The 21,594-nt window shown below is 37.1% G+C and overlaps 1 protein-coding gene across 4 annotated transcripts in view; it reads left to right on the forward strand.

Annotated features, from left to right (window-relative positions):
• LOC103716267 (UDP-glucose:glycoprotein glucosyltransferase) overlaps window positions 1-17,541 on the forward strand; it is a 114,367-nt gene extending 96,826 nt beyond the window's left edge. For all 4 annotated transcript variants that reach the window (XM_039116771.1, XM_039116765.1, XM_039116769.1 and 1 more), the window contains 22 exons: window positions 807-941; window positions 1,020-1,125; window positions 1,217-1,311; window positions 1,407-1,519; window positions 1,661-1,871; window positions 3,453-3,521; window positions 3,815-3,960; window positions 4,853-4,954; window positions 9,175-9,322; window positions 11,387-11,443; window positions 11,521-11,651; window positions 11,776-11,864; window positions 11,939-12,288; window positions 12,369-12,464; window positions 13,163-13,227; window positions 14,301-14,403; window positions 14,494-14,652; window positions 14,794-14,934; window positions 15,066-15,109; window positions 15,204-15,318; window positions 16,566-16,718; window positions 16,807-17,541. In XM_039116771.1, coding sequence (XP_038972699.1) covers window positions 807-941; window positions 1,020-1,125; window positions 1,217-1,311; window positions 1,407-1,519; window positions 1,661-1,871; window positions 3,453-3,521; window positions 3,815-3,960; window positions 4,853-4,954; window positions 9,175-9,322; window positions 11,387-11,443; window positions 11,521-11,651; window positions 11,776-11,864; window positions 11,939-12,288; window positions 12,369-12,464; window positions 13,163-13,227; window positions 14,301-14,403; window positions 14,494-14,652; window positions 14,794-14,934; window positions 15,066-15,109; window positions 15,204-15,318; window positions 16,566-16,718; window positions 16,807-16,986 — 2,808 coding nt within the window. In that variant the 3' untranslated portion in view covers window positions 16,987-17,541. The remainder of the gene's footprint in view (window positions 1-806; window positions 942-1,019; window positions 1,126-1,216; window positions 1,312-1,406; window positions 1,520-1,660; window positions 1,872-3,452; window positions 3,522-3,814; window positions 3,961-4,852; window positions 4,955-9,174; window positions 9,323-11,386; window positions 11,444-11,520; window positions 11,652-11,775; window positions 11,865-11,938; window positions 12,289-12,368; window positions 12,465-13,162; window positions 13,228-14,300; window positions 14,404-14,493; window positions 14,653-14,793; window positions 14,935-15,065; window positions 15,110-15,203; window positions 15,319-16,565; window positions 16,719-16,806) is intronic.
• The last annotated feature ends 4,053 nt before the right edge of the window (window positions 17,542-21,594 follow it).

Consider the following 21,594-nt stretch of genomic DNA (forward strand, 5'->3'; position numbering starts at 1 on the left):
TGTCCCCCCGCGGCCCTCCGCTGTCGTCCGCGGCCTATCCTTTTCCCTCCCTCCCCTACTCGCTCTCTCTTTCTCTTCTCCGTCTCCGACTGCGGCTGAATTTCTCTCGTTACGGGCCCGATACGGAACCGGTACCGAACCGGACTGGGCGCCGACCGGTATGGCACCTGGTACTAGTTCGGCAATCCTTGGTTCAAAATCTTGTAGATGGATTCTAGTAAGGCTATAGTATGAAACACTGATATGCTGAATATGACATTAAATAAATTGTAATGTCTAGGGCGACATGGTTTCGAGAGTTACATTTACATGCTTATTACATGGTTAAATCCTCCAATAGGGATAAACAATGAAGTTTCCTCTCTGCTTGTGCTGGTATCTCAGTGTAAAAGTATCTAATAGGCATGGTATCCAGCATGCCCATTGAAGTTCGTGTTAATATGGTCTATACTCTGTACTAAGAAAGCAAGAACCAACTAGTTAACAATATACCGAGTTGGTCAAGATAAACCGGAGGGAGAAAGAATAAAAGATGAGGGGGCCATATAGAATGCCTAACTAGGAGCGGGAGAGGCATTATATTTGGAAACTCCACTAACGGTAGAATAAACATCTGTCCTGCATGTGCATTAGAAGTTCCTTGTTAGTTTGAGGAGCAAAAATGAAGCTAACCCTCTTAACTCTCTTGTAGAGAAGTGGTTGGGTATTATGATAATTGCAATCTATAGTTTTGCATTCTGGGTGGATACTTTTGCTCTTAACTGATGTATTTATATTGTATATTTGCTGTTTAATGAACTGTTCAGGAAACCACTATAAATGCTATGAATGCAGAGCTCCCCAGAATTCAAGAACAAGTATATTATGGGCATATACACTCAAATACAGATGTTTTAGATAAGTTTCTTTCAGAGAGTGGTTATCACCGCTATAACCCACAGGTAAGTTAGTATTTTTTCCTGCAAACCTTTGTACCTTATTTTTTTTTAAGTCAATAACATAACCATTTGATCGCACAGATTATTGGTGATGGAAAGGGAAAGAATAAGTTCACCTCACTGTTCACATCATATCTAGGGATGGAATCCATACTTCATGATATTAGCTACTTACATTCTAGAGGAAGTAAGCTTTGTTGATGAAGAAATTGCTGTGCTGCCGGTGGTATTAGCTTCTTTAATGAAATTTGACCTTTTTGTATACGATCTATTTTCAGGTGTAGATGATCTAAAGCCAGTGACTCATCTTCTTGCTGTTAACGCTACTTCAAGGATAGTAATAAAATTGCTGCGTGAAGGAATACATTACCTGGTTTTTACTTGTCACTATAATAAACGTTTATTTAAATTGATGTTAACAACCCTAGAGTAGTGCATTATTTTTATTAGTTGCCTTTTTTGATGCAGATGGAAGGGTCTAAAAGAGCCCGTGTTGGTATACTGTTTTATGCTAGTGGTGGGGCTTCTTCACCTGCTTTACTTTTAGCAAAGATTTTTGAAAGAACTGCATCCTCATTCAGGTTAGCTAGGACTCCATCTTGCCCCCCTGACCAGGGTATCAAGCATTCAGCTGCTTGTTTTATAGTTTAACGTTCATACTGATTGAAAATGTACTTGGATTTTTTTTTCTTTGTTCTGATCACTCTTTTTATTGTATTAAGTAACAAGGAGAAGGTCTTGGACTTCTTGGATGAACTGTGCTCACTCTATGAAAGCCAATATATGACTTCATCTTTGTTGGATTCCGAAAGCTTACACACATTTACTGAGCAAGTTTGCGAACTAGCCGGGGCAAATGACTTGCCATCTGATGATTATAGAGCATTGCTTTCGAGCTTTTCTGTGGATATGATTAAGAAACAAATGGATAAGGTATGCATATCATTTTTTGCATGGACAAATAATGACTGATGTAAAACCATTTCTTTGTTTACTAAATGAAGATGAAGATTTGATGCTATGCAGTTGGTATTTAACAAAAAACTGAAATTTACATGGCAGGGTGTTAAATTAAGTGATCACTTGTGTGTAAACCCTATGCAATGATGCATATCCAATAGAAACAAGTGCCATAATAAATTGGCAGAGAATATGATAGTAACTTATACAAAGTTAATGCAAATAGTAACTTATACAAAGTTAATGCAAAAAGGTTTCGAAGCAATCTATACCACATGCAACCAGGTCAGCTAAGTTGGTACTTGACTGTGCATCTCATCTACATCCCACGACCTGCTATCCTTTTAGTGTTGATATAAGCTCTTAAATTTCGTGGAGTAGAGCACATTTATCCTGTTTTCATACAGATTCTTCTCCTTAAGCTCAATTTTAGATTTTTGAACTTGAAACTAATGACTTGTGAGGATAATCTTGGGGAACCAGTGAGCTGAATTCAGCCTCTCACCAAGTTTCTCCATCAGAGCTACAGAGAAATCACTCCACCTACCAATAGAATTCTTTAAGGACAATGAAAATTAACCTATCTTTCACTCTATTTCCCAACTTGTTGTAAGAATAAATAGCTGTTTCTTAGACTTCGCTAAAGACAGAGTACTCTTAAGTCCAAACCAAGTCATTTTCATACCTTTGCTAGATCCTAAAAGAAATATACCTGAAGGATTTCGAAAAATACATAATTTGAATTCCTGTGGAAACTATATCAGAATATTAACAGAAACTATTTCAAATTACAATTATAACATTTTGAAAACACTTGTAGTCCAACGTATACCTCAAATAAGACATAGACAATAATTCTACTCACAACAGGACTTTTAGAACCCATCGAATAATACAGCAAAGCATACATGAAATATGCGATAATATATCCAACCACTTAGTTTCTCAATGTTAGGGCCCTCTTACTTGAACTTAACCCTCCATTGGGTGGTCCATTTGTAGTACCACGTTCGATCTTTATTAATATATCAACTTGTGGTCTTTAAATAAGAATTTTCCCTTTGTTAGGTGAGTTACTGCCTCCTTGGATATCAGCATTGCATTATCCCTCAATCTTCGTAGAAGTTTAATGCGAATGAGGGAATAGTTGAGCAAATTTTTTGCAATTTGCTGCTCTCTGGTTGCAGAGCTCACAGTGACTCCAATATTTAGTGTTGGACTATATAGTAATATTTTTTTATACTAACTTGAACTTAATTAGCAATAGTATCCCAGTTTATAGCGGGAACAGTGGATGGAATGAAGACATACAACAGAGATCCTAAAAAAGAAATATGAGGTGGACGATGTTTGCATGAGAAATTTATTTTGACTTCATCGTCTTAGTTCCACCCAATTTGCTTGTGTTGGAAATCTTAAATTAACTGACCATTTAAACCAACTTAAAAATACAAATGACTATGGATGCTGGTATAAGTAATTCAGTATTGACAATGACTTTTTTTTCTCTATCAATAGAAACATGACATCTTCATTTTCGTTCTTATCTTGCAGGTTGCAAATTTTCTGTACAGACAACTTGGACATGACTTTGGTTCCAATGCTGTCATTACCAATGGAAGGGTGAGTTGTGTGGTTAACTGCATCCCCCTCTTCCTTTTTGTGAGTGCACATGGTGTTTTTTAATGTTGGCTCTTAACTATTGCCATCCTTTTCTTTTGTGCTGAGGCGTATATGCACATTTCTCATAGAAATGGACCAATACTCTCTATATCTATCTATCTATCTGCACACACACATATATATAATGTATACGCAATCAGATATATAAGATATGCATGTTCATACGTATGCATGCATGCATGCATGTGTGTATAATTTCTAGCTCATGTCCTTCTAAGTTGTTTTCTTTGCAGGTCTTTATCTTGAATGATGAGAACTCTTTTCTAAGTGATGATTTCAGTCTTCTGGAGTCTTTGGAGTATGAGATGAGAATTAAACATATTTTAGAAATTATTGAAGGAGTGGAATGGCAAGATGTGGACCCTGATGATCGAACAAGGTAATCTCATCGTTGTTCTTATGTATAATTTAATCTATTTCAACACATTCATTGCTAAGAGCTTGTTAGGTCATTAGTTTCTTTGTGTCCTTTGCAAATTCGTGTCTTAAGTAAGTGTTATCTTTGTATGAATGCACATCATCACTTTTTAAGCACATCATCACTTTTTAAGCACATGACAAGCTGCATTTTATGGGAAGAAAGATCAAACTTATTAATACAAGATATTGGAGTTGTTGGTACGGATGCTGAAATTACTCTTGATCCTTATTTTTCAATACTTTCATAAGTTCTTGTATGTTACACGCCATGGTCGATTGTCAATGGTGCAATGCAACCATAACTGTAACCCTCCACCTTTATCCCAGCTATTAGGGGTTGGCTTTCTGGATCCTTACTCGCCAATTATTCCAATTTAGGGTTATGGATCCTTACTTGCCAAGTATTCCAATTTAGGGTCTTATACCATGGAGAAACTATACTGTTAGAGTTAGAACTAAATTGTTCTGATAGATAAACTGCTGTCTTATTCCATAGGTACCACAAAACATTAAATATCACTAAGGATCTCATTAATTCTATTTTTATCAGGTAACAATTTAAACAGGATTGTATGTCAAAAGCATAATTGATATTAAAGAACATGGCTTCCTAAAGGTCTGATGGGGTTCTAAGGTTGCAATATTTAAAAATGTGCTGGAGCATCTGTTTTGATCTGCAACTTTCAGGGATTAAATCTGTAGCGACAAAAAAAATCAAAAGAATGTAATCTTGATAATCGATTTGGTTATTGTATCATTTCTTTACAACTAAATATCTTTGACATTTAATGTTACATTTATGACTACTATATAGACTTGTTTTTGACCTTCTCACTGTATTTTGTTTGCAGCAAATTTTATAGTGACGTCATAATGCTGGTTACTTCTTCACTGTCTACCCGTGAAAGGAGTTCTGATCAAGCCCATTTTGAAATTTTGAATGCAAAATACAGGTGTTTGTCCATTCTTTACTGCAAAAGAACTAACTATTCGTACCAAAATCATGCTCTTTGCTTTGCTATGTTACTAGTTTCTGGTATGATGATGAATTTTATAAAGTGCTTGCTTGTTTTAGTCTGTTGTTGCAATGATAAATAGAAGCTTAGATTTATTTCACGATTGTTTGTCCATGAAAAAAGTAGTTCATGAGACCTCGAATTCCCATGTTCCAGCATGCATTATGCCAGCTGGTCCCAGCCCTAATTGATTGGCCCGAAAATCCCACCTCCGCCTCGCCGGCTAGAAGAAATGAAGTGCCGTATAGAAAGGGTCATATGATGTGGCTCATTCCAAAGGAATTCTAGCTCATATATCACTACTCCAATCATCGCCTTTTCCAAGTCTTGTTTCGGAGCTATGATCTGTTGAGTCTGCTGAGCCAAGACCTGACTTGCTAAGCTAGGTTTTTCTTTGCTCTATCTATTTGTTCGTACTCTCTTACGAGTTCTTCTCCTTATGATCTAACCTATTTGCACTCCTTATTTAAACACACGATGTTGTCAAGTTAATTAATCATGCCTTCCATAAGTATATTTAGATATTGTGCTTGCTTATTTATTTGCTTTATAGTTTATATAGATATGATTCAGAATGTTTTGAATATAAGGATTCAAGAAGCTAATGTTGCTGTCTATAGGGGTTGGCAAGAATTTGATTGTTCTTTAGAATAGGCTTGAAAATAGATAGCTGGGGTGGATTCCTCCTGCGCCAGAATTGGAAATTTCTATACCATATAGTCCTTTAAGTCCAAGATAAGTGGTCAAAGGAATTTCAAGGTGAATCCTAAGTGAGCAGTTCAATGCGAGCTCCTCCTATTACTTCTTTTGGTTGGAAGGACAATATCTAAGAGTGTACAAAGGAATGATTATTATCATTAAGAACTTACAATATTTAAGAGTGCATAAAGAAAAAATAATTGTGTTTAATGAATCTAGTTCCACTACATTAACACTCCAAAATCAGAATTGCATGTAAAGGTTAAATTGAAAGAGAGCTAAACCATTATACCATCAATTGATAATCACACAATTATAATTGAAACCAAAACTAATTATCAATATCATTTAATGCATTAAGCAACTTGATTTGTAGGTCATAGTAAGCAATTTTACCAGAACATTGTGCAATAGAGAGAGTTGAATAAAACAAATTAATTGTTGTAGGAACAAGAATAAGGTTCGTAATCTTGGTACGTACCCCATACCAAGTGGATATAGTGTCGGTACACCCCTGCATACTAAGTCTCGGTTTAATACCAGTATGATACAATACGTCCGGTATTGTGGCAAAATTTTGAGGTGAGTCCGGCAAAATTTGAGAGGATAGAATCCAGAAATGAGTATATGATAGGGTTGAAAAATTGAGAGATGAGAGTTTTTTTTTTTTTTAAAAAAGAAAACCATTAGTTACTGGCATCAATTAGCTAGTGGATGTGTAGACCGCCACTTGAAAAACCTTGGTTGCCTGCTCTTTGATTTTGAACCTAGTTATGGTCCACTTAGGTAATCGGCCATTTATAGGAGCTCTAAATGGTTCAGCCGAACAGCCTAGATGTCTTGGTGATTGATTGTGATTCTGCGAGAACATTGCTTTACAACTATTTGCATGTTGAAGCAGATTTTTGTTAAGCATTCTTTGTTGAGTATGATGTCAATCCTCGTTGATAGAAGATGATGAAGTTCAAATCTTGCGGTTGGATCTGATGATCTAAGAGTAGATAATCGGATTAAATTGGATGTAAAGATGAGAAAAACAGGCGGTGAATTTGAAACAATTGATTTGACCATTGAACAAGCCAGACAAGTCTTGGAGGGTAGGTATAATGCTTGGCAGCCACCATGCATTAGAAAAGAGGACACATCTTTCTATGTCTCAACAGTGTCATTAGCGGCGTGAAAAGTTGAATCTGAAGACCTTCAAAACCCCAATGGCCTACATTTTCCTTATAATTATTGAAGTAGATTTTATATAGTTGAACATTTCCTCCCTAAAAATTGCCATGAGGCATGATTTCCTCTCAAATTTTACCTCCATATCCTCTTTCTTTTTTGCAATGGCCATGTCCTTTCTTGCCCACATGTTCGATTATTATCTCTTGCTGTAGCCTTGCTCTCTTGTTTCTGCAAAAAAAAAAACTTTTTTTAAAAGAATAAAACTTAAGAAAGGTATCTAATGCCTCTGACTAATGTCAAAAGAAATTAGTGTATGCTCTTTTCTAATACATAAAAAATAAGTATATCAAGGCATTTCTTCCAGAACAGATATTTCTCCCTATGATACAAGAAAGTCCTTGCATTCTAGAGATTGTAAGTTGGCAATGTTTTTCATGTAGGGAGCAAGGTTCAAACAAGGGTTTCAACACTGGCACCAAGCTCCATAAAAGTTGTATCTTGGAATGGTTGGGATTGGTACAGTCGGTATGGATTGAAACAATTAGGATCAACAAGAATAGAAAGGAACAAGTGCGGTCGGTACAAGCTTGTCGGTACACAACTGGTAGACCGATAAAGAGAACTGGTGTCCCGCACCTATAACAGTACCCTTTTTCTGTTGGAATGGTACAACACCGCTGATGATGTTTAAGTTCTTGGTTCAGATTGCCTAGGCAAGGCCAAGTTGTGGACCCCCTGTGTGGCCTAAGTGGGCAGCGAAATACCTCAGTGTTTGCTTAGGGAAGAAAGGCCTCCAATCCTCAAATATGCGTGCCTTTTATGATATTACATAAATAAGCATGTGCATATCATATATATACTCTTTTTCACCACATATGGCATCATTAAAATTATTTTCACATACAAAAAAGTCCAAAGGTCGAAATTCACAAGGAGAGCAACCATAACAGTGCCACCATTGCAATAGCCAGCAGGAAATAGGAGGACCAGGGAGGCAGCAACCAACAGGCTATAATGTTGCAGCCATAATTCATTGGCAAGTAGTATAGATGCTAACAAGCCAAACAAAGAGGAAGAAATATAAAAACAAGGGAAGCATAACCATATGAAACAGTAGCAGAAGAAAAAGAGGGGAAATAAAAACAGAGGATGAAGATGGCAGAGATTGGACTGATCTGAAGAAGGGGGGAGGGTTGGGTAAAAAATAATTTATGGATACCTGGCACCAGCGCTAGCTACTGCTTCTTCTCATCGCCACCAGTGGATCCATCGCCAACTGTTGATCACCCAACCGGCCACCAAATTAGGTAGGTACGAGTTGCTGGTTCCAAAATACTGGTGGTAGTTTCTGCTGCCCTCCCGATGTCCTTCCATATGAGGCTCCAGAAAGGGGAAGAGAACCTCGAAGAGGTAGGGTTTAGGCAGGCTTGGCCTAGGCAGTCTGACCCAAGTGCCGCCTTCAATAACACGGCCATACATATATTGATCTCCCTATAATATGCATATCCATCTTGCAGTATCATATGTTAACGGCATGGCTATGCACGCATTAACTCAGAAATGTAGACTCTGTACATGCCAGGTTTCTAGTTCGAGATAAATGTAAAGGTGCTATTTAAAGACTCTTAAGTTTTCTCTTCTAAAATTGTTCCTTTAAACAAGTAATATTTGACTCGTTCAGATTCAGCATACACTTATGTCATTATACCCTGTATATTGAGCTAATCTTACCCCTTCAAATAAACTATATGCAATATAGAACTTTTAGAGTTAGCCCGGATTTTTGTACTCCAAAATCTTTGGATTGGTTACACTACAGCTCTTGTATGTGTTAGATTATTTGAGGAAATAACTGGCTGAAAGCTGTCATTTAAACATTTTCTGTTTATTCACTAAATGGAGCAGTGTTCTCCAACATATGATTTAATGCTGATGCTGATGAGTGACCAAAATGCTGATATGTTTTGCGTTGCATTTACCTGCTTCTTTACTTACATAAATACATAATAGCATGCAAATGTATGCCATGTATATGTTTGCACGCATGTATATCTGTGCATGTATGTGTGGATGCATGATGCATATTTACACACATATCTATATATACACACAAACAGAGATGTTTGTATGCCATGTGTTCATGTATATGCTATTCATATATTTGCTTAATGCATTGTTTGGAGCTTGGGTTATTTAGTTTGATTGGTTTCTGCATTTGAATACTGTTACAAGATCTGGATTACTGCTTTTCTGATATCTCTTTTACTTATATCTCTTTTCAGTGCTGTTATTCTGAATAATCAGAATTCAAGTATACATATTGATGCTGTAGTCGATCCACTAAGTCCCTCAGGGCAAAAGCTTGCTCCACTCCTTCGTATACTCTGGAAATGCATTCAGCCCAGCATGAGAATTGTACTTAACCCAATTGTGAGTTCTGACTGTGATCTTAATGCAATGGTTTGTCTCATCTATAATTTATAAAAAAAGGGTCCATCTAAGCTTGGAATTACCTAGTTTTAAAATGTTGTTTCACATGCTTGATAGAGTCTCACGACCCATTTATTTGCTTTTGGCACAGTTTAAACCTTATAACCGACATTTCCATTTTTTTCTTACGCTCATATTTCTTCTTGCAATTCACATGCAAAGATTATCTGAAACACTAGCCTAGATTTTTTCCCCTTTCTGACACTTTATGAAAGTCTCCTCCTACAATTGTGATTCTACATGATAGGGAAGTTGCCACTCATGGTCATTTTAATTGGCACCCGAATGAATCTTAGTTGACCATGTTCTTGTAATTAAAAGCAAATATCTGAATCAATTCACATCTTAAAAAGTTTCAGATTGATGCTTTTTCTGCTTTCCTAATCAGGCCTATGTGGATTGCTGCCAAAACTCAAAACTAATAAATATTAGCATAATTTATTTCGTTTCATCCACGATCTGCATTCAGCATGCTTTGTCTGATAAAAAGGCTTTCTGTATGTCAACTATGCTTTTGTGATGTCTGATCATTTTTCCAATGCCAGGACTAGAATTAGATAGGACTAGTGAAAAAGGATTGTGGTTTCTTTTGTTTTGGAAGATTTGACATTTTATCAGACTGAGAGAAACGACTACATAAATTAGAGAGCAAATGTATGTGATAAAACTTGTTTATAATCGTTATGTCTATATTGACACTAATTATGTACTTGAAGACCTTATTGACATTGTTTTCCCCTGGATGGAAAATAATGATACATAACTTGTTTAACAAACAAATAGGTAAGCATCTATACATAAGGATTCTTAAAAACTTGAAATTCGTTCTACTCCATTGGTCATGAAATGATGGCAAGGATCTAGCTGATTCGAAAAGGGCTGGTCATTGGAGAAATAATGGTGGTATAGTTGGTGGAAGACAGAGAAGGAGAGGGTTTCAGAGTAGGCAAAGTCCTTTCTTCTACCACCATAGTGAAGGCGTTGGCAGGAGCTGGGAAGATGTAGTTAAGGAGAGCAGGGGGGTATACAAGAAAGTGTCATTCCTTCTTCTTCCCAAAAAAGCTTTCTCCATGTTCCTAAACCATTTCCTAGTGGTTCCTGCTATCAATGTGGTGAAGCTGGCCATTTTAGGTGAGAGTGCAGAAACTCTGTTGTCTGCGTTGTTTGTGGAGGGTTAGGCTATTCTGTTAGGAGATGTAAGAAGGCATCTTTCAACAAGGAAGGTATGGATCTGGGTGGAGGAATTGAGAAGCTCCATACCTTTATTCTAGTTAATGTGGAAGTTAGAAATAACAATCCTCATTGGCATTTGGAGGCGATGATTAGGGTGGAGGCCATGCAGGCAGTGCCCAGGTCACGGACTTGATGCTCAAATATGCTTTGGAGAAAACTTTGGGTTTTATCTACATAACTGGATTATAGTTTTCTTTTAGAAAATCACATCCAGTAAGATAGTGCAATAGCCTCATATAGTTGTGGGGAATATCTGAATGATAAAAGTATGTGCAAATTACATCTTAGCGCTGCATTTGGAAGGAAAAAGTTGAAATTCAACTATATAACCGATTATGAAACAGTTTTAAGACAGAAAGACTATCAAAACTATGGAAATATAAATTTCATTCCATTACATTATTTGTAATCACTCTCATTCTTGAAGATTTGGTATTATGGTTTACCTTTTAGCTAAACATTATTCAAAGTTTTATAATTAGTAGATGTTTTCCAGTATGAGTTCATATATTCATCTTTTGAATGCTGTCAGCTTAGATCTTTCTCACATTTGTTTGAATAAGGCTTTTGTATTATTCAATTGTTGTACGTCTGTCAACAGAATTGCTATAGCTTCTGAATTTTAAATTTAAATATCTTTAATGAGCATATTAGTTACCAATGATTGAAGAGCAGCTTATATTTATGTAGTTATTTTTCATAAATTTCACTCTATATATTTATGGTCTTATAGGAACTGACATGTTTCTTTTTTTTTCAAAAAAATTGCAGAGTTCTCTTGTGGATCTCCCTTTGAAAAACTACTATAGATTTGTGGTCCCTACAATGGTATTGTCAAAGTACCTGCATCAATTATTGTTCTCCACTTTCTATATTTTTATTCTTACACTAACATGCATATGTAGGATGACTTCAGTGCTGTTGATTATTCTGTAAATGGCCCTAAAGCATTTTTTTCAAATATGCCGTTGTCAAAAACCCTCACTATGAACCTTGATGTCCCTGAGCCATGGCTTGTTGAGCCAGTTGTTGCCATGTATGTTGTTCGCTGGACCTAATATATAGTATTTAATTTTACTTATTTTTGTGCTGTTTTTGGCATCAAACTAGTTGCCGCTTCGCATTCTAATATTTGATATGGTGATTTTCCATTTCCTCAGCCATGACTTGGACAATATTCTGCTAGAGCACTTGGGTGATGTGAAGACTTTGCAAGCGGTGTTTGAACTTGAAGCGCTTCTCTTGACAGGTAAACAGTTATATTCTAAATCATACTTTGATTGTATTGGGGGGTTTATATTGAATGAAAATTCTGTCTTGCAGGTCATTGTTCTGAAAAGAATCATGATCCACCTCGAGGACTTCAGTTGATCCTTGGTTCCAGGCACATTCCTCACTTGGTTGATACACTTGTCATGGCTAACTTGGGTTACTGGCAAATGAAAGTTTCCCCTGGGGTATGGTACCTACAGCTTGCTCCTGGTCGAAGTGCAGATCTTTATGTACTGAAAGAAAGCGAAGACGGAAGGCCGTTCCACCCATCTTCCAAACTCATAACAATAAATGATTTGAGGGGCAAACTTGTACGCTTAGAAGTAGCAAAGAAAAGGGGAAAGGAACATGAAGATTTACTGAATGCTTCTGATGATATCCAACTGCAGGAAAAGAAGAAAGTATGCCATTTTCTATATCCCATTTCAATCTAATTTTATTATTTGGAGTGCATATTTTTTCATGGTAATTCTCTCTGCAGGGAAATCAAAATATTTGGAATACAAATATATTGAAATGGGCAAGTGGATTGATCAGTGGTAATGAGCTGTCGAGAAAGGGAGATGAGTCTCCACTGGTAAATATCAGTTTTGTTTGCCTTTTCTAATTCTCAATTTCTGTTGATTATTGAAAATCTGCCGGTACTGATGTGTTAATATCATTTTGTCTTGTACCATCTGTCTGGCATGCCACATCATGTGTGATCGCTATTTTAAATGCTCCTACAGCCATTAGATGCCTGAGTGGATTCATGGTGAAACAACTTTATGAAAGGCTTCATTTAATCTCAGTCTGATAATCTGATCTGTAATGGGGATACAGTTCTCTCATAAATCTTGAAACATTCCATGTTTCAACAACATTTTTTTGTTCTACCCATCTTGACCATGTGTCATGTAGTAATCAGCAACTCTCTCCCTCCCTTTCTCTGTGTCTATTTCTTGTCTATATGCACTTTGCTAAAATTCATATGTTCAGAGTGTGATTTCATTATTGCATAGAGTTATACATGTAATAGCAACAATAGAACTGAGAGTTCATGATAGCAAAGAAATCAATCGAACTCATAGTGTATATATAATGTCCTATCACTTTATTATCAAATTACACAACATACTGTTATGCAAAAGGGAAAATTCAGATATAGGATTGAAGCCTCGAAGGGTTTCACTCATAAGCCACTTTCAGTTACACTGTTACAATACATAATTCATTATTTCTGATTACGAGTTATCTATATGGCATTGCTATTGATGTTATGGATTTGCATCCTAGGGCCATGAGAAGGGTGGAAGACATGGAGAAACAATAAACATATTTTCAATTGCTTCTGGACACTTGTAAGTACATGATCTTGTTTCTCTTGTTTTCAAATGAATGGTAAATAGGAAAGCATCTTTTTATTGGGTTTTCCCTATTTCGAGCTTATATCAAGTGTGTTTTATTGTGAATGTTAAAACTCAAGTATCTGACTTCACATGTTATTTACAAGGGCAATCAAATGAAGGATTGCCTAGCTTGGAGAGCTTGCAAGTTAGAATGCTGAGTTTTGATCTACTAACTTCCCTGGGGATTGTGATGCAAAGCTTCAGTTGTAAGTGGACGGGGCTTGCCCCCTCTTGGCTACCAAACAGAAAACAAACATCTGGCTTCACTAGTGGAACATATTGTAACTTATGAAATAATTACATTATATGCATCATAGCGGTGTGTAATTACATTCTTTGTGATTTTGCACAAGCTTTATAAGCCAATCATAAGTTTGTGGTATCCTAAAAGAAATCATCAATAAACAAGCTTTGTCCCATCAAGATAAGGTTGCCCCATCAAGATAAGGTTGCTGTAAGTCTTTTGACCCGCCCCACATTCTTGCTGTCATTTTTCCTGAACCTTATCCTGAATGCAAGACCATGAGAGTATGAATGTTATATGAATACATCTAGGCTCTGGGAATTGGAAGACTCATTTTAGATGATCTATGTCAGCGAATGAGAGTATGAATGTTATATGAATGCAAGCATTTCGGTCGTAAACTGTTTGGTGCTGACGCCATAAACTAAAAGGCTTATACTTGATATTTGAAGACAAATGTTAATTTTATTTTTCTGCCTGCTTTATTGACGCTTTTGAACGAAACTAACATATACAATCCTAGTGATAGAATTCTATTCTTCTCCTTCAGATTATTGTTGCCAAATTTTGTTTTTTCTGGATATCTAGCCAAAAATATGTTGCTGGGGTTCATACATTTGACAAACTACCTTATAAAGTTGTTTCAATTACCACTTCAGCAAAGAAATATGAAAACACTACTAATCAGCCATTGGCATTTTATACTCTTTCAATGATTTAAATGGAAGAATGTTGACAATTTTGGTTTCTTCTCTTTCTTTGTTTTTTTCCCTTTATGCAGGTATGAGCGCTTCCTCAAAATCATGATTCTGAGTGTTCTTAAGAACACTCAGAGACCAGCAAAATTTTGGTTCATAAAAAACTATCTTTCACCTCAGTTTAAAGTATGCTTGTTATTTTTCTATATGTAGACTTACTGTGACGTCTAAAATTTTCTGTCATGTTGACATACCATCTTTCAATTCTTTGTGCAGGATGTTATACCTTACATGGCACAAGAATATGGATTCGAGTATGAGCTCATCACCTACAAATGGCCTACATGGTTGCATAAGCAGAAAGAGAAGCAGCGGATCATCTGGGCTTATAAAATCTTATTTCTTGATGTTATTTTCCCTCTCTCCCTTAAAAAGGTATCTTGAAAGTTTTCATTTCTAGAACACAAAAGTTGGTTTTTCCTTGCTAATCCTTTCATCTTGTTAGTTTCACAATCCTCAGGTCAGGACTTAAAAAGTTCTGAGTTCTTCACATCCTACTATGGCATTCCTATGCAGGTAATTTTCGTTGATGCAGATCAAGTTGTAAGGGCAGACATGGGGGAGCTTTATGACATGGATCTAAAAGGAAGGCCACTTGCATACACGCCTTTTTGTGATAACAATAAGGAGATGGATGGCTATCGATTTTGGAGACAAGTTAGTGATCTTTATTATTCATTGTCCTTGTTAATTTTTGCCTGAGAAGTGATTTGAGGAAACTATATTTTCTCTACATCTCTGCCATAACTTCATACTTAATATTTTTTTGCTTTCTTGTTACGGAAAAGGGATTCTGGAAGGACCATTTACGAGGGAAGCCATATCATATAAGGTATGTGACTACTGCATCCATCTTATGTTTGATGTCAATCTCTTAGGAAATGCAATGATAAAATTTCTGATATATTTATGAAACATTTATACAGTGCTTTGTATGTTGTTGATTTGGTGAAATTTCGGCAAACCGCATCTGGCGATACACTAAGAGTGTTTTATGAGACTCTTAGCAAAGACCCTAATAGTCTTTCCAATCTTGATCAGGTAATATTCCTAAGACCACATCATTATTTTTGTTGTTGTAAAAGAGACCTGTTTAATCTCTTTTGAGGCTCTAGTTGAGGGTTAAAATAAATGAATAGATTATTGATAGAACTACATTGGTCCTGGCAATACTTGTTAGTAGGCCAAGATTTGACCTGAACGCAACCCAATTTGGTCACGTTTGTGTTGCATATTTCATATGATTTTGCAATTATGAATCAACCCAATTAACCAGTTCAATAGTTGGGTTGGCTCATGTTTGGGTAGATTTGACCTGCATCATTTTATATAATAATGTTATATATAATGCATCTGCTATCTGTACATTCTTGCGATTGTGGAAACCCTCGGTCTCCTAAAGCTCTCCTCTCCCACAACCAATCCCTCTATAGTCTACCTATAGTCCTCATTATCTGCTGGTAGCTCCTGAAGGCACCAACTGCGATGGCCATGGGCAGCCATGAAGGTCAAATGCACACCTGCCTAGCCCCCTCCCCCAACACATACGCAAATCCTTTCCTCCCTCTTCCTTTATGTGGCTAAACCCTCTCTCTCTCTCTCTCTCTCTCTCTCTCTCTCTCTCGCGCGCGCGCGCGCGCGCGCTCTGTGTGTGTGTGTATGCGCATATTTGTCTATTGGTGTGCTAGCCCACCAACCCATCCCCTCACTCTCCACCTATCATTGGCCTCATTCCACACTCTTGTAGCCCCTATGTCCACCCAACTCCAACTGGCAATCCTTGTTGCCCCATGTTTAACCACTTGACCTCTCTAGCCCTTAATCCTAACCCAAACCTATAAATTAAGGCCATGTTTGGTTCCCAGGAATAGAAATATTGAGTTTCTTTGCGCCAAACCGACTGGGGTGTATCAATACTATACTAGCATGGTACCGGTATAGGATCCAGTACCAAGATTATGAATCTTGTCAAAATCCTTTGCAATCCTTTTTGCTGCTTCTTTCCTCCATTCACCTAAATCGAAGGCTTCAGGCACCTCCTTTCTCAAATAGGTTGAAGCAATCATAACAAATGTAACATCGGAATAAAAAATGGAAGCAAGTCACACAACTATGTAAAATTGCTAAAGTTGAATGCACAGATATTTGTTTTTATAAGAAAGATTCCTGAAATGGCAGACATATAGACTGCATATTGCATGTAAGTTTTCCACATTTTCAGGTATACTAATTTTTCAAATTAACAATATTTTCAATGTTAACTGAGACAATACCTATGTTATCCCCAGGATCTTCCAAATTATGCTCAACATACAGTACCTATATTCTCTCTTCCCCAAGAATGGCTCTGGTGTGAGTCATGGTGTGGGAATATGACAAAGTCGAAGGCAAAAACTATTGATCTCTGTAACAATCCCATGACCAAGGAGCCCAAACTTCAGGTAATTTACTACAACAAACTTCGATTTTTTTTTCATTTTTTTGATATTATAAAAAGTTGTCTCTTAGCATTTCATTCTTTTCATTTAGGGTGCTAGAAGAATAGTACCTGAGTGGGTTGATCTTGATGCGGAGGCAAGAAAGGTGACTGCAAGAATCTTAGGGGAGGAGATTGAATCCAAAGAACCAACCCCTTCCACATTACCACAGCCTACTAGTTCAAACAGTAAAGGTCAGGAAGAAGATGCAGAATCTCGGTCAGAGTTGTAACTCTTGCTATACTTTTGTTCAAGTTTTATAGTCTTGATTGAAATTCCACCCCTTAGCACATTCAAGATCGAAACAACTTGGTGCGTCAGCTGGCTAAGGGGACCCAAAGAGCCAAACTGCAGGTTTATTCAATAGGCCCCGAGTATTACTTGCCATGCGTGCATGACACATTCCTTTGGCAGAATGTGCTCATCTTCATCATTTTCACTTGTGAAGTAGCTGTATAAGAAAATTGCCTGTGGTTTATCAAGAAAAATTTTGATTTGCTACATGAAGTTGACATCCCAAGATTGAGGAACTGCGGGAAGTTATTATTTGATGCAAGAAATACAGGTAGAGAAGTTGTTGGCAGAATTTTGTGAAAGAGTTAGTTTTGGTACAATGATAAATATATCATTTGCATTTTAGGTAAATCTTCTTAGCCTTAATTAATTATTAAGGGCTTCAGAATTCAGATGGTTTATTTTGAAGCAGTAAGGTATCATTTCAAATTAAAATGTTGATCCTAATTTGTTGGATGAAGCCTTTCTATGATTAATTCTATAGTACAGCCTATTGGTTAAATCTTTGGATGGCTAGGTTTTTATATCAAAAGGCCTGCCTTGTTGATTGGAGAGGCCTTAATGAACATTATTCCGTTCTGGATGTTGCGGATCTTGTCTCTGATCTTTCGAGCTGTCACAGTTTTTAGAAGTATGCTGTCATATTCTGTCATCTGTTAAACAAGGGGATTCAACCATTAACAGTTCGTTGTGTACAGGGGCGGCTCAATACATTCTGAGGCTTAAGGCGAATCCAATGAACGGGGCCTCTTTTTTTAATAATAATTTTTTTAATAAATATAAAATACGTAAAAATATATATAAAAATAGATAGTTATCAAGTACATTATTTTAACAAAGATACATGAATCTAACAAAGATAGACAATAAGCTTTTTCAATTTAATATAATTCTTGAATGGAAGCCCATAAAAGTAATTATCCTAAATGAAGAGCCATGAAACTAATTAAATAACTGAGATAATGCTTGGCAATATTGTTTACCATGTCAAGCAAGAGCCGAATAGGAAAAGGTCATCCCATGGCACTTCATGGTCAAGATAAAGAAAAGAATTTGTCCATAAAGAAACCTTTCTATAAGAGAAAGTAGGGTCATTATGGAAAATTCACTCCATCTAATTGATAAAAGTTCCATCCCACCATCTCCCCTTCAAATGAGTACCCAAGCGGCAACTGCAACACAGCAGCCATTCAACCCCCTCCCTCCTTTTCTCTCTCTACCACCCAAGAGGGGAGAAGAAACCGAGAGGAGAAAACTAAAAGAATCTCCACCCTCCAAGAAGTCCATCTCCAATCCCCCTATCTTTCTTCCGGATGGCCCAGCTGGATCAAGAGTAATGTGAGGGAAGGAAAACCAAGACCAAAACCAAAAAAGAGAAGGGATGAAAAGATAAGAGTGGCTTCAGGCGTCTATCAAGCCAACCAAATCCTTCCTCTCTCTCTCTCTCCCCACCCAAAACAAAACTATTGTCCCCAACTTCCCAAATTGCCCCTCTGCAGGCCAGGAAACTCTCCACCTCCCTTCCATCAAGGGGGAAGACTCGTAGCCAGCTCCAGATCCCGTTTTATATGGGGCCTTTGCTTCCTTTTGGTCAGCCTCCCGGGGGCTATCCATTGGCCCGGGGCCTTAGGCAACCGCCTCGGTCGCTTAGGGCTCGGGCTGGCCCTGGTTGTGTACTTCAAGGTTTAATTCTTTATGAGCCGGCTTGATAGACATTTCTGGGATCCTATGTTGCAGGTTGCTTCCAATTCTCTAATCTTGCTGACTGGTGTCAGAGTATCTAGCTTATGTCAATTTCTAGTCACCGCCTATTTATAAAGAGAGCTGGTGATGGTAATCTGAATCATCTGTTTTCGACTCTTAGAACTAGTATCAAGCCCAAATTACGTGACCCGTCCGCTTTTTGCTCTAGATATAGAACAATTTTTTCTGCATTTATAATGTAGAGCACATGTAAGCTACAAATGGATTAGGTTGGATTGGAGCAATGCTTGACCTTGCTCTTATACGATTCTATAATCTGGTGATGATTTTGGGCTGAATATAACAAATTAGCTAATCAATTGGGTCCATGAAAGGGATTTGAGATCCAATGGGGTTAGTACGATCTGAACTTGCTTGAAATGTTTTGGTTGTTGTGATTGGATTAGGTCGAGTTTGCAATTTGAGTCAAATATTTAATTATTTTTTATAACTAAAATATAACTATAAAATACTAAAAAATGAATAAAATTAAAAAGATCTGATTGGATCTTGAATTTTTATTCAAATACTTTGATTTCATCCAACTAAATGATTGTTCTAAAATTTATAGACAATGAAATGTAAATGGAGAGGTGATGGTCGTCCACTGTTTAGAAATATTTGTAGGATAATGAAAGATTGTGACTTATTTCATGCTGCTCATGTATATCGGAAAATGAATAAAGCTGTAGATTGAGTCGCCTCTTTCGTCGCTCATCACTCAGGAGATGTCTTTTAGATGTGTTTTGTAGCCGCCTCCTCACTCTTACATCATCTTTTTTCCATCGACTCTGTTGGTTGCACTCATTCTATAGCAGAGTGAGCAGCCGTTGTACAAAAAAAAAAAAGTAAATGGTTAAGTATAATAAAAAGAAATAAATGAGAGGTGTTGTTGTTGAGATGAAAAGAAAAAATTAGTTTAAATAAGAGCTCATTTAAGGAAGTCGGCAGTGAAGGTGGAGGTTTATATGATTCCAATTTATAAGTTGGATTGGATTGAGTTAGGAATGGGTCAAGCTTATTTTTACCGATCCAAACTATTTTTATCGATCCAAACTAGACCTATATGATACATTGACCATGCTGTGTTGAAAAATGCAAGAGCTTAATCTAAAATGTAGATTAGGTCCAATTTTTTAACCTGACTCGGTCCATGAATCTTCGGGTACGGATCAGAACCAGGTACGGTTAGTTGCATAATGAAGTCGGTTTGACCCATTTGCAGCCCTGGGCTCGTAGCTTCGTGGCCCTTAAAAACGTCCCCACGGGGGGGCCTATTGGCGGTATGCGACAACAGTTTTCACCATCAAAAATCGTGCAACTGAACTTGCAACCATCATTATGCAACTATGCGCGGGCCATAAGCCTTTCAACAATGATAGGCACCTCTATGTGGTTGCCAATTATCCTACTGCTGATTAGTAACAGTCACCGAGTTGGCTGCAAGGATTTTCTTAAGGTACAAATCGGGCATTAAAAAAAAAAGAATTAGGGATTTTGTTGTTTTGCTCTCTCCAACGCCAAGCTAGCCCCTCTTCTAAAAATAGAGATAGCTTAGTATTGAAAACATACCAAACCTGAATTTTTTTTTGGATACCCACGTCGACAAGACAAAAGGCTTACAAAATTTTTAAGCCTTCATCCAAAAAAATTCTATACAAGCCATGATGTTACATTTTTTTGAATAATATTTTCCATTTCATAATCAAAACTTGCTCCATCATCCCAATCATACTACCATTCCATTTGCAATACCCGATCTCGAAATTTCATATCCACCATCTCCTCCTTTATGACCTTTCACTCCCTCCACATTAGACTTAAATTCTCCCTCTTTGGCACCTTCCCCACCAACACAAGATAATGCTCTTTTCTATAGTGCTTCAAATACATTTTGGGTATTGAAGTCTCTCTCTCTCTCTCTCTCTCTCTCTCTCTCTCTCTCTCTCTCTCTCTCTCCCTCCCCAAAGCGTTTATTTGAGTCGGAAATATATTGTGGACATTCTTGAAGACACTGGCTAGACCACTGTAACTTGCCCATCCTTCTTTCTCGTGGAATAAAAACTTAAACTCACGAATCAAGATGATGATCTCCTTACAAATCCCTCTACCTATGGATGCCTGATTGGAAAGATATGGCACAAATCCTAACAAAATTCATATCTCAAGTTAGTTTATGCGCCAACTGTGGAAGCCTCATAAGGATAATGCTATTTGACTACTACATTATTTAAAGGCCACTCCTTGTCAAAGTATCCGTCTCTCAGCTACCCGGGACTTAAATCTCACAAATTATTGTGACAGGGCTAGTTGTCCAATGACTCGCGGCTCTACCTTCGGCTATTGCATATTTCTTGGCTCCAATTTCATATCTTGGAAGACAAAGAAGTAGAACACTATATTTCGTTCATCATCAGAAGTAATATATCGTGACATAGCTATTGCTACTTCTTAGATCACATAGCTAAACTATTTGCTCCATAACCTTGGTTGTAAGACTTTCCTACCTATCATATTATTTTTTGGCAATCAAACGTGGTTAAACTATTGCGGCCAACCCTATTTTTCATAAATGCACCAAGCATATCGAAATCAGCTACCATGTTGTCTGTGAGAAAATTCAAAAAATGGTCTTATTCATACATCTTATGTGTCTACCTTTAAGCAGTTGGCCGATCTCTTTACTAAGTCATTGGGCAAGAAATAATTTTATTTTATTCATACATCTTAGGTGTTTGAAACTTCCACGTACCAACTTGAGGAGGGGTGTTAAAAATTTACCAAACTTGGGCATAAGTTCTTT

The sequence above is a fragment of the Phoenix dactylifera genome, chromosome 2 (assembly GCF_009389715.1).
Source record: "Phoenix dactylifera cultivar Barhee BC4 chromosome 2, palm_55x_up_171113_PBpolish2nd_filt_p, whole genome shotgun sequence".
Lineage (NCBI taxonomy): Eukaryota > Viridiplantae > Streptophyta > Magnoliopsida > Arecales > Arecaceae > Phoenix > Phoenix dactylifera.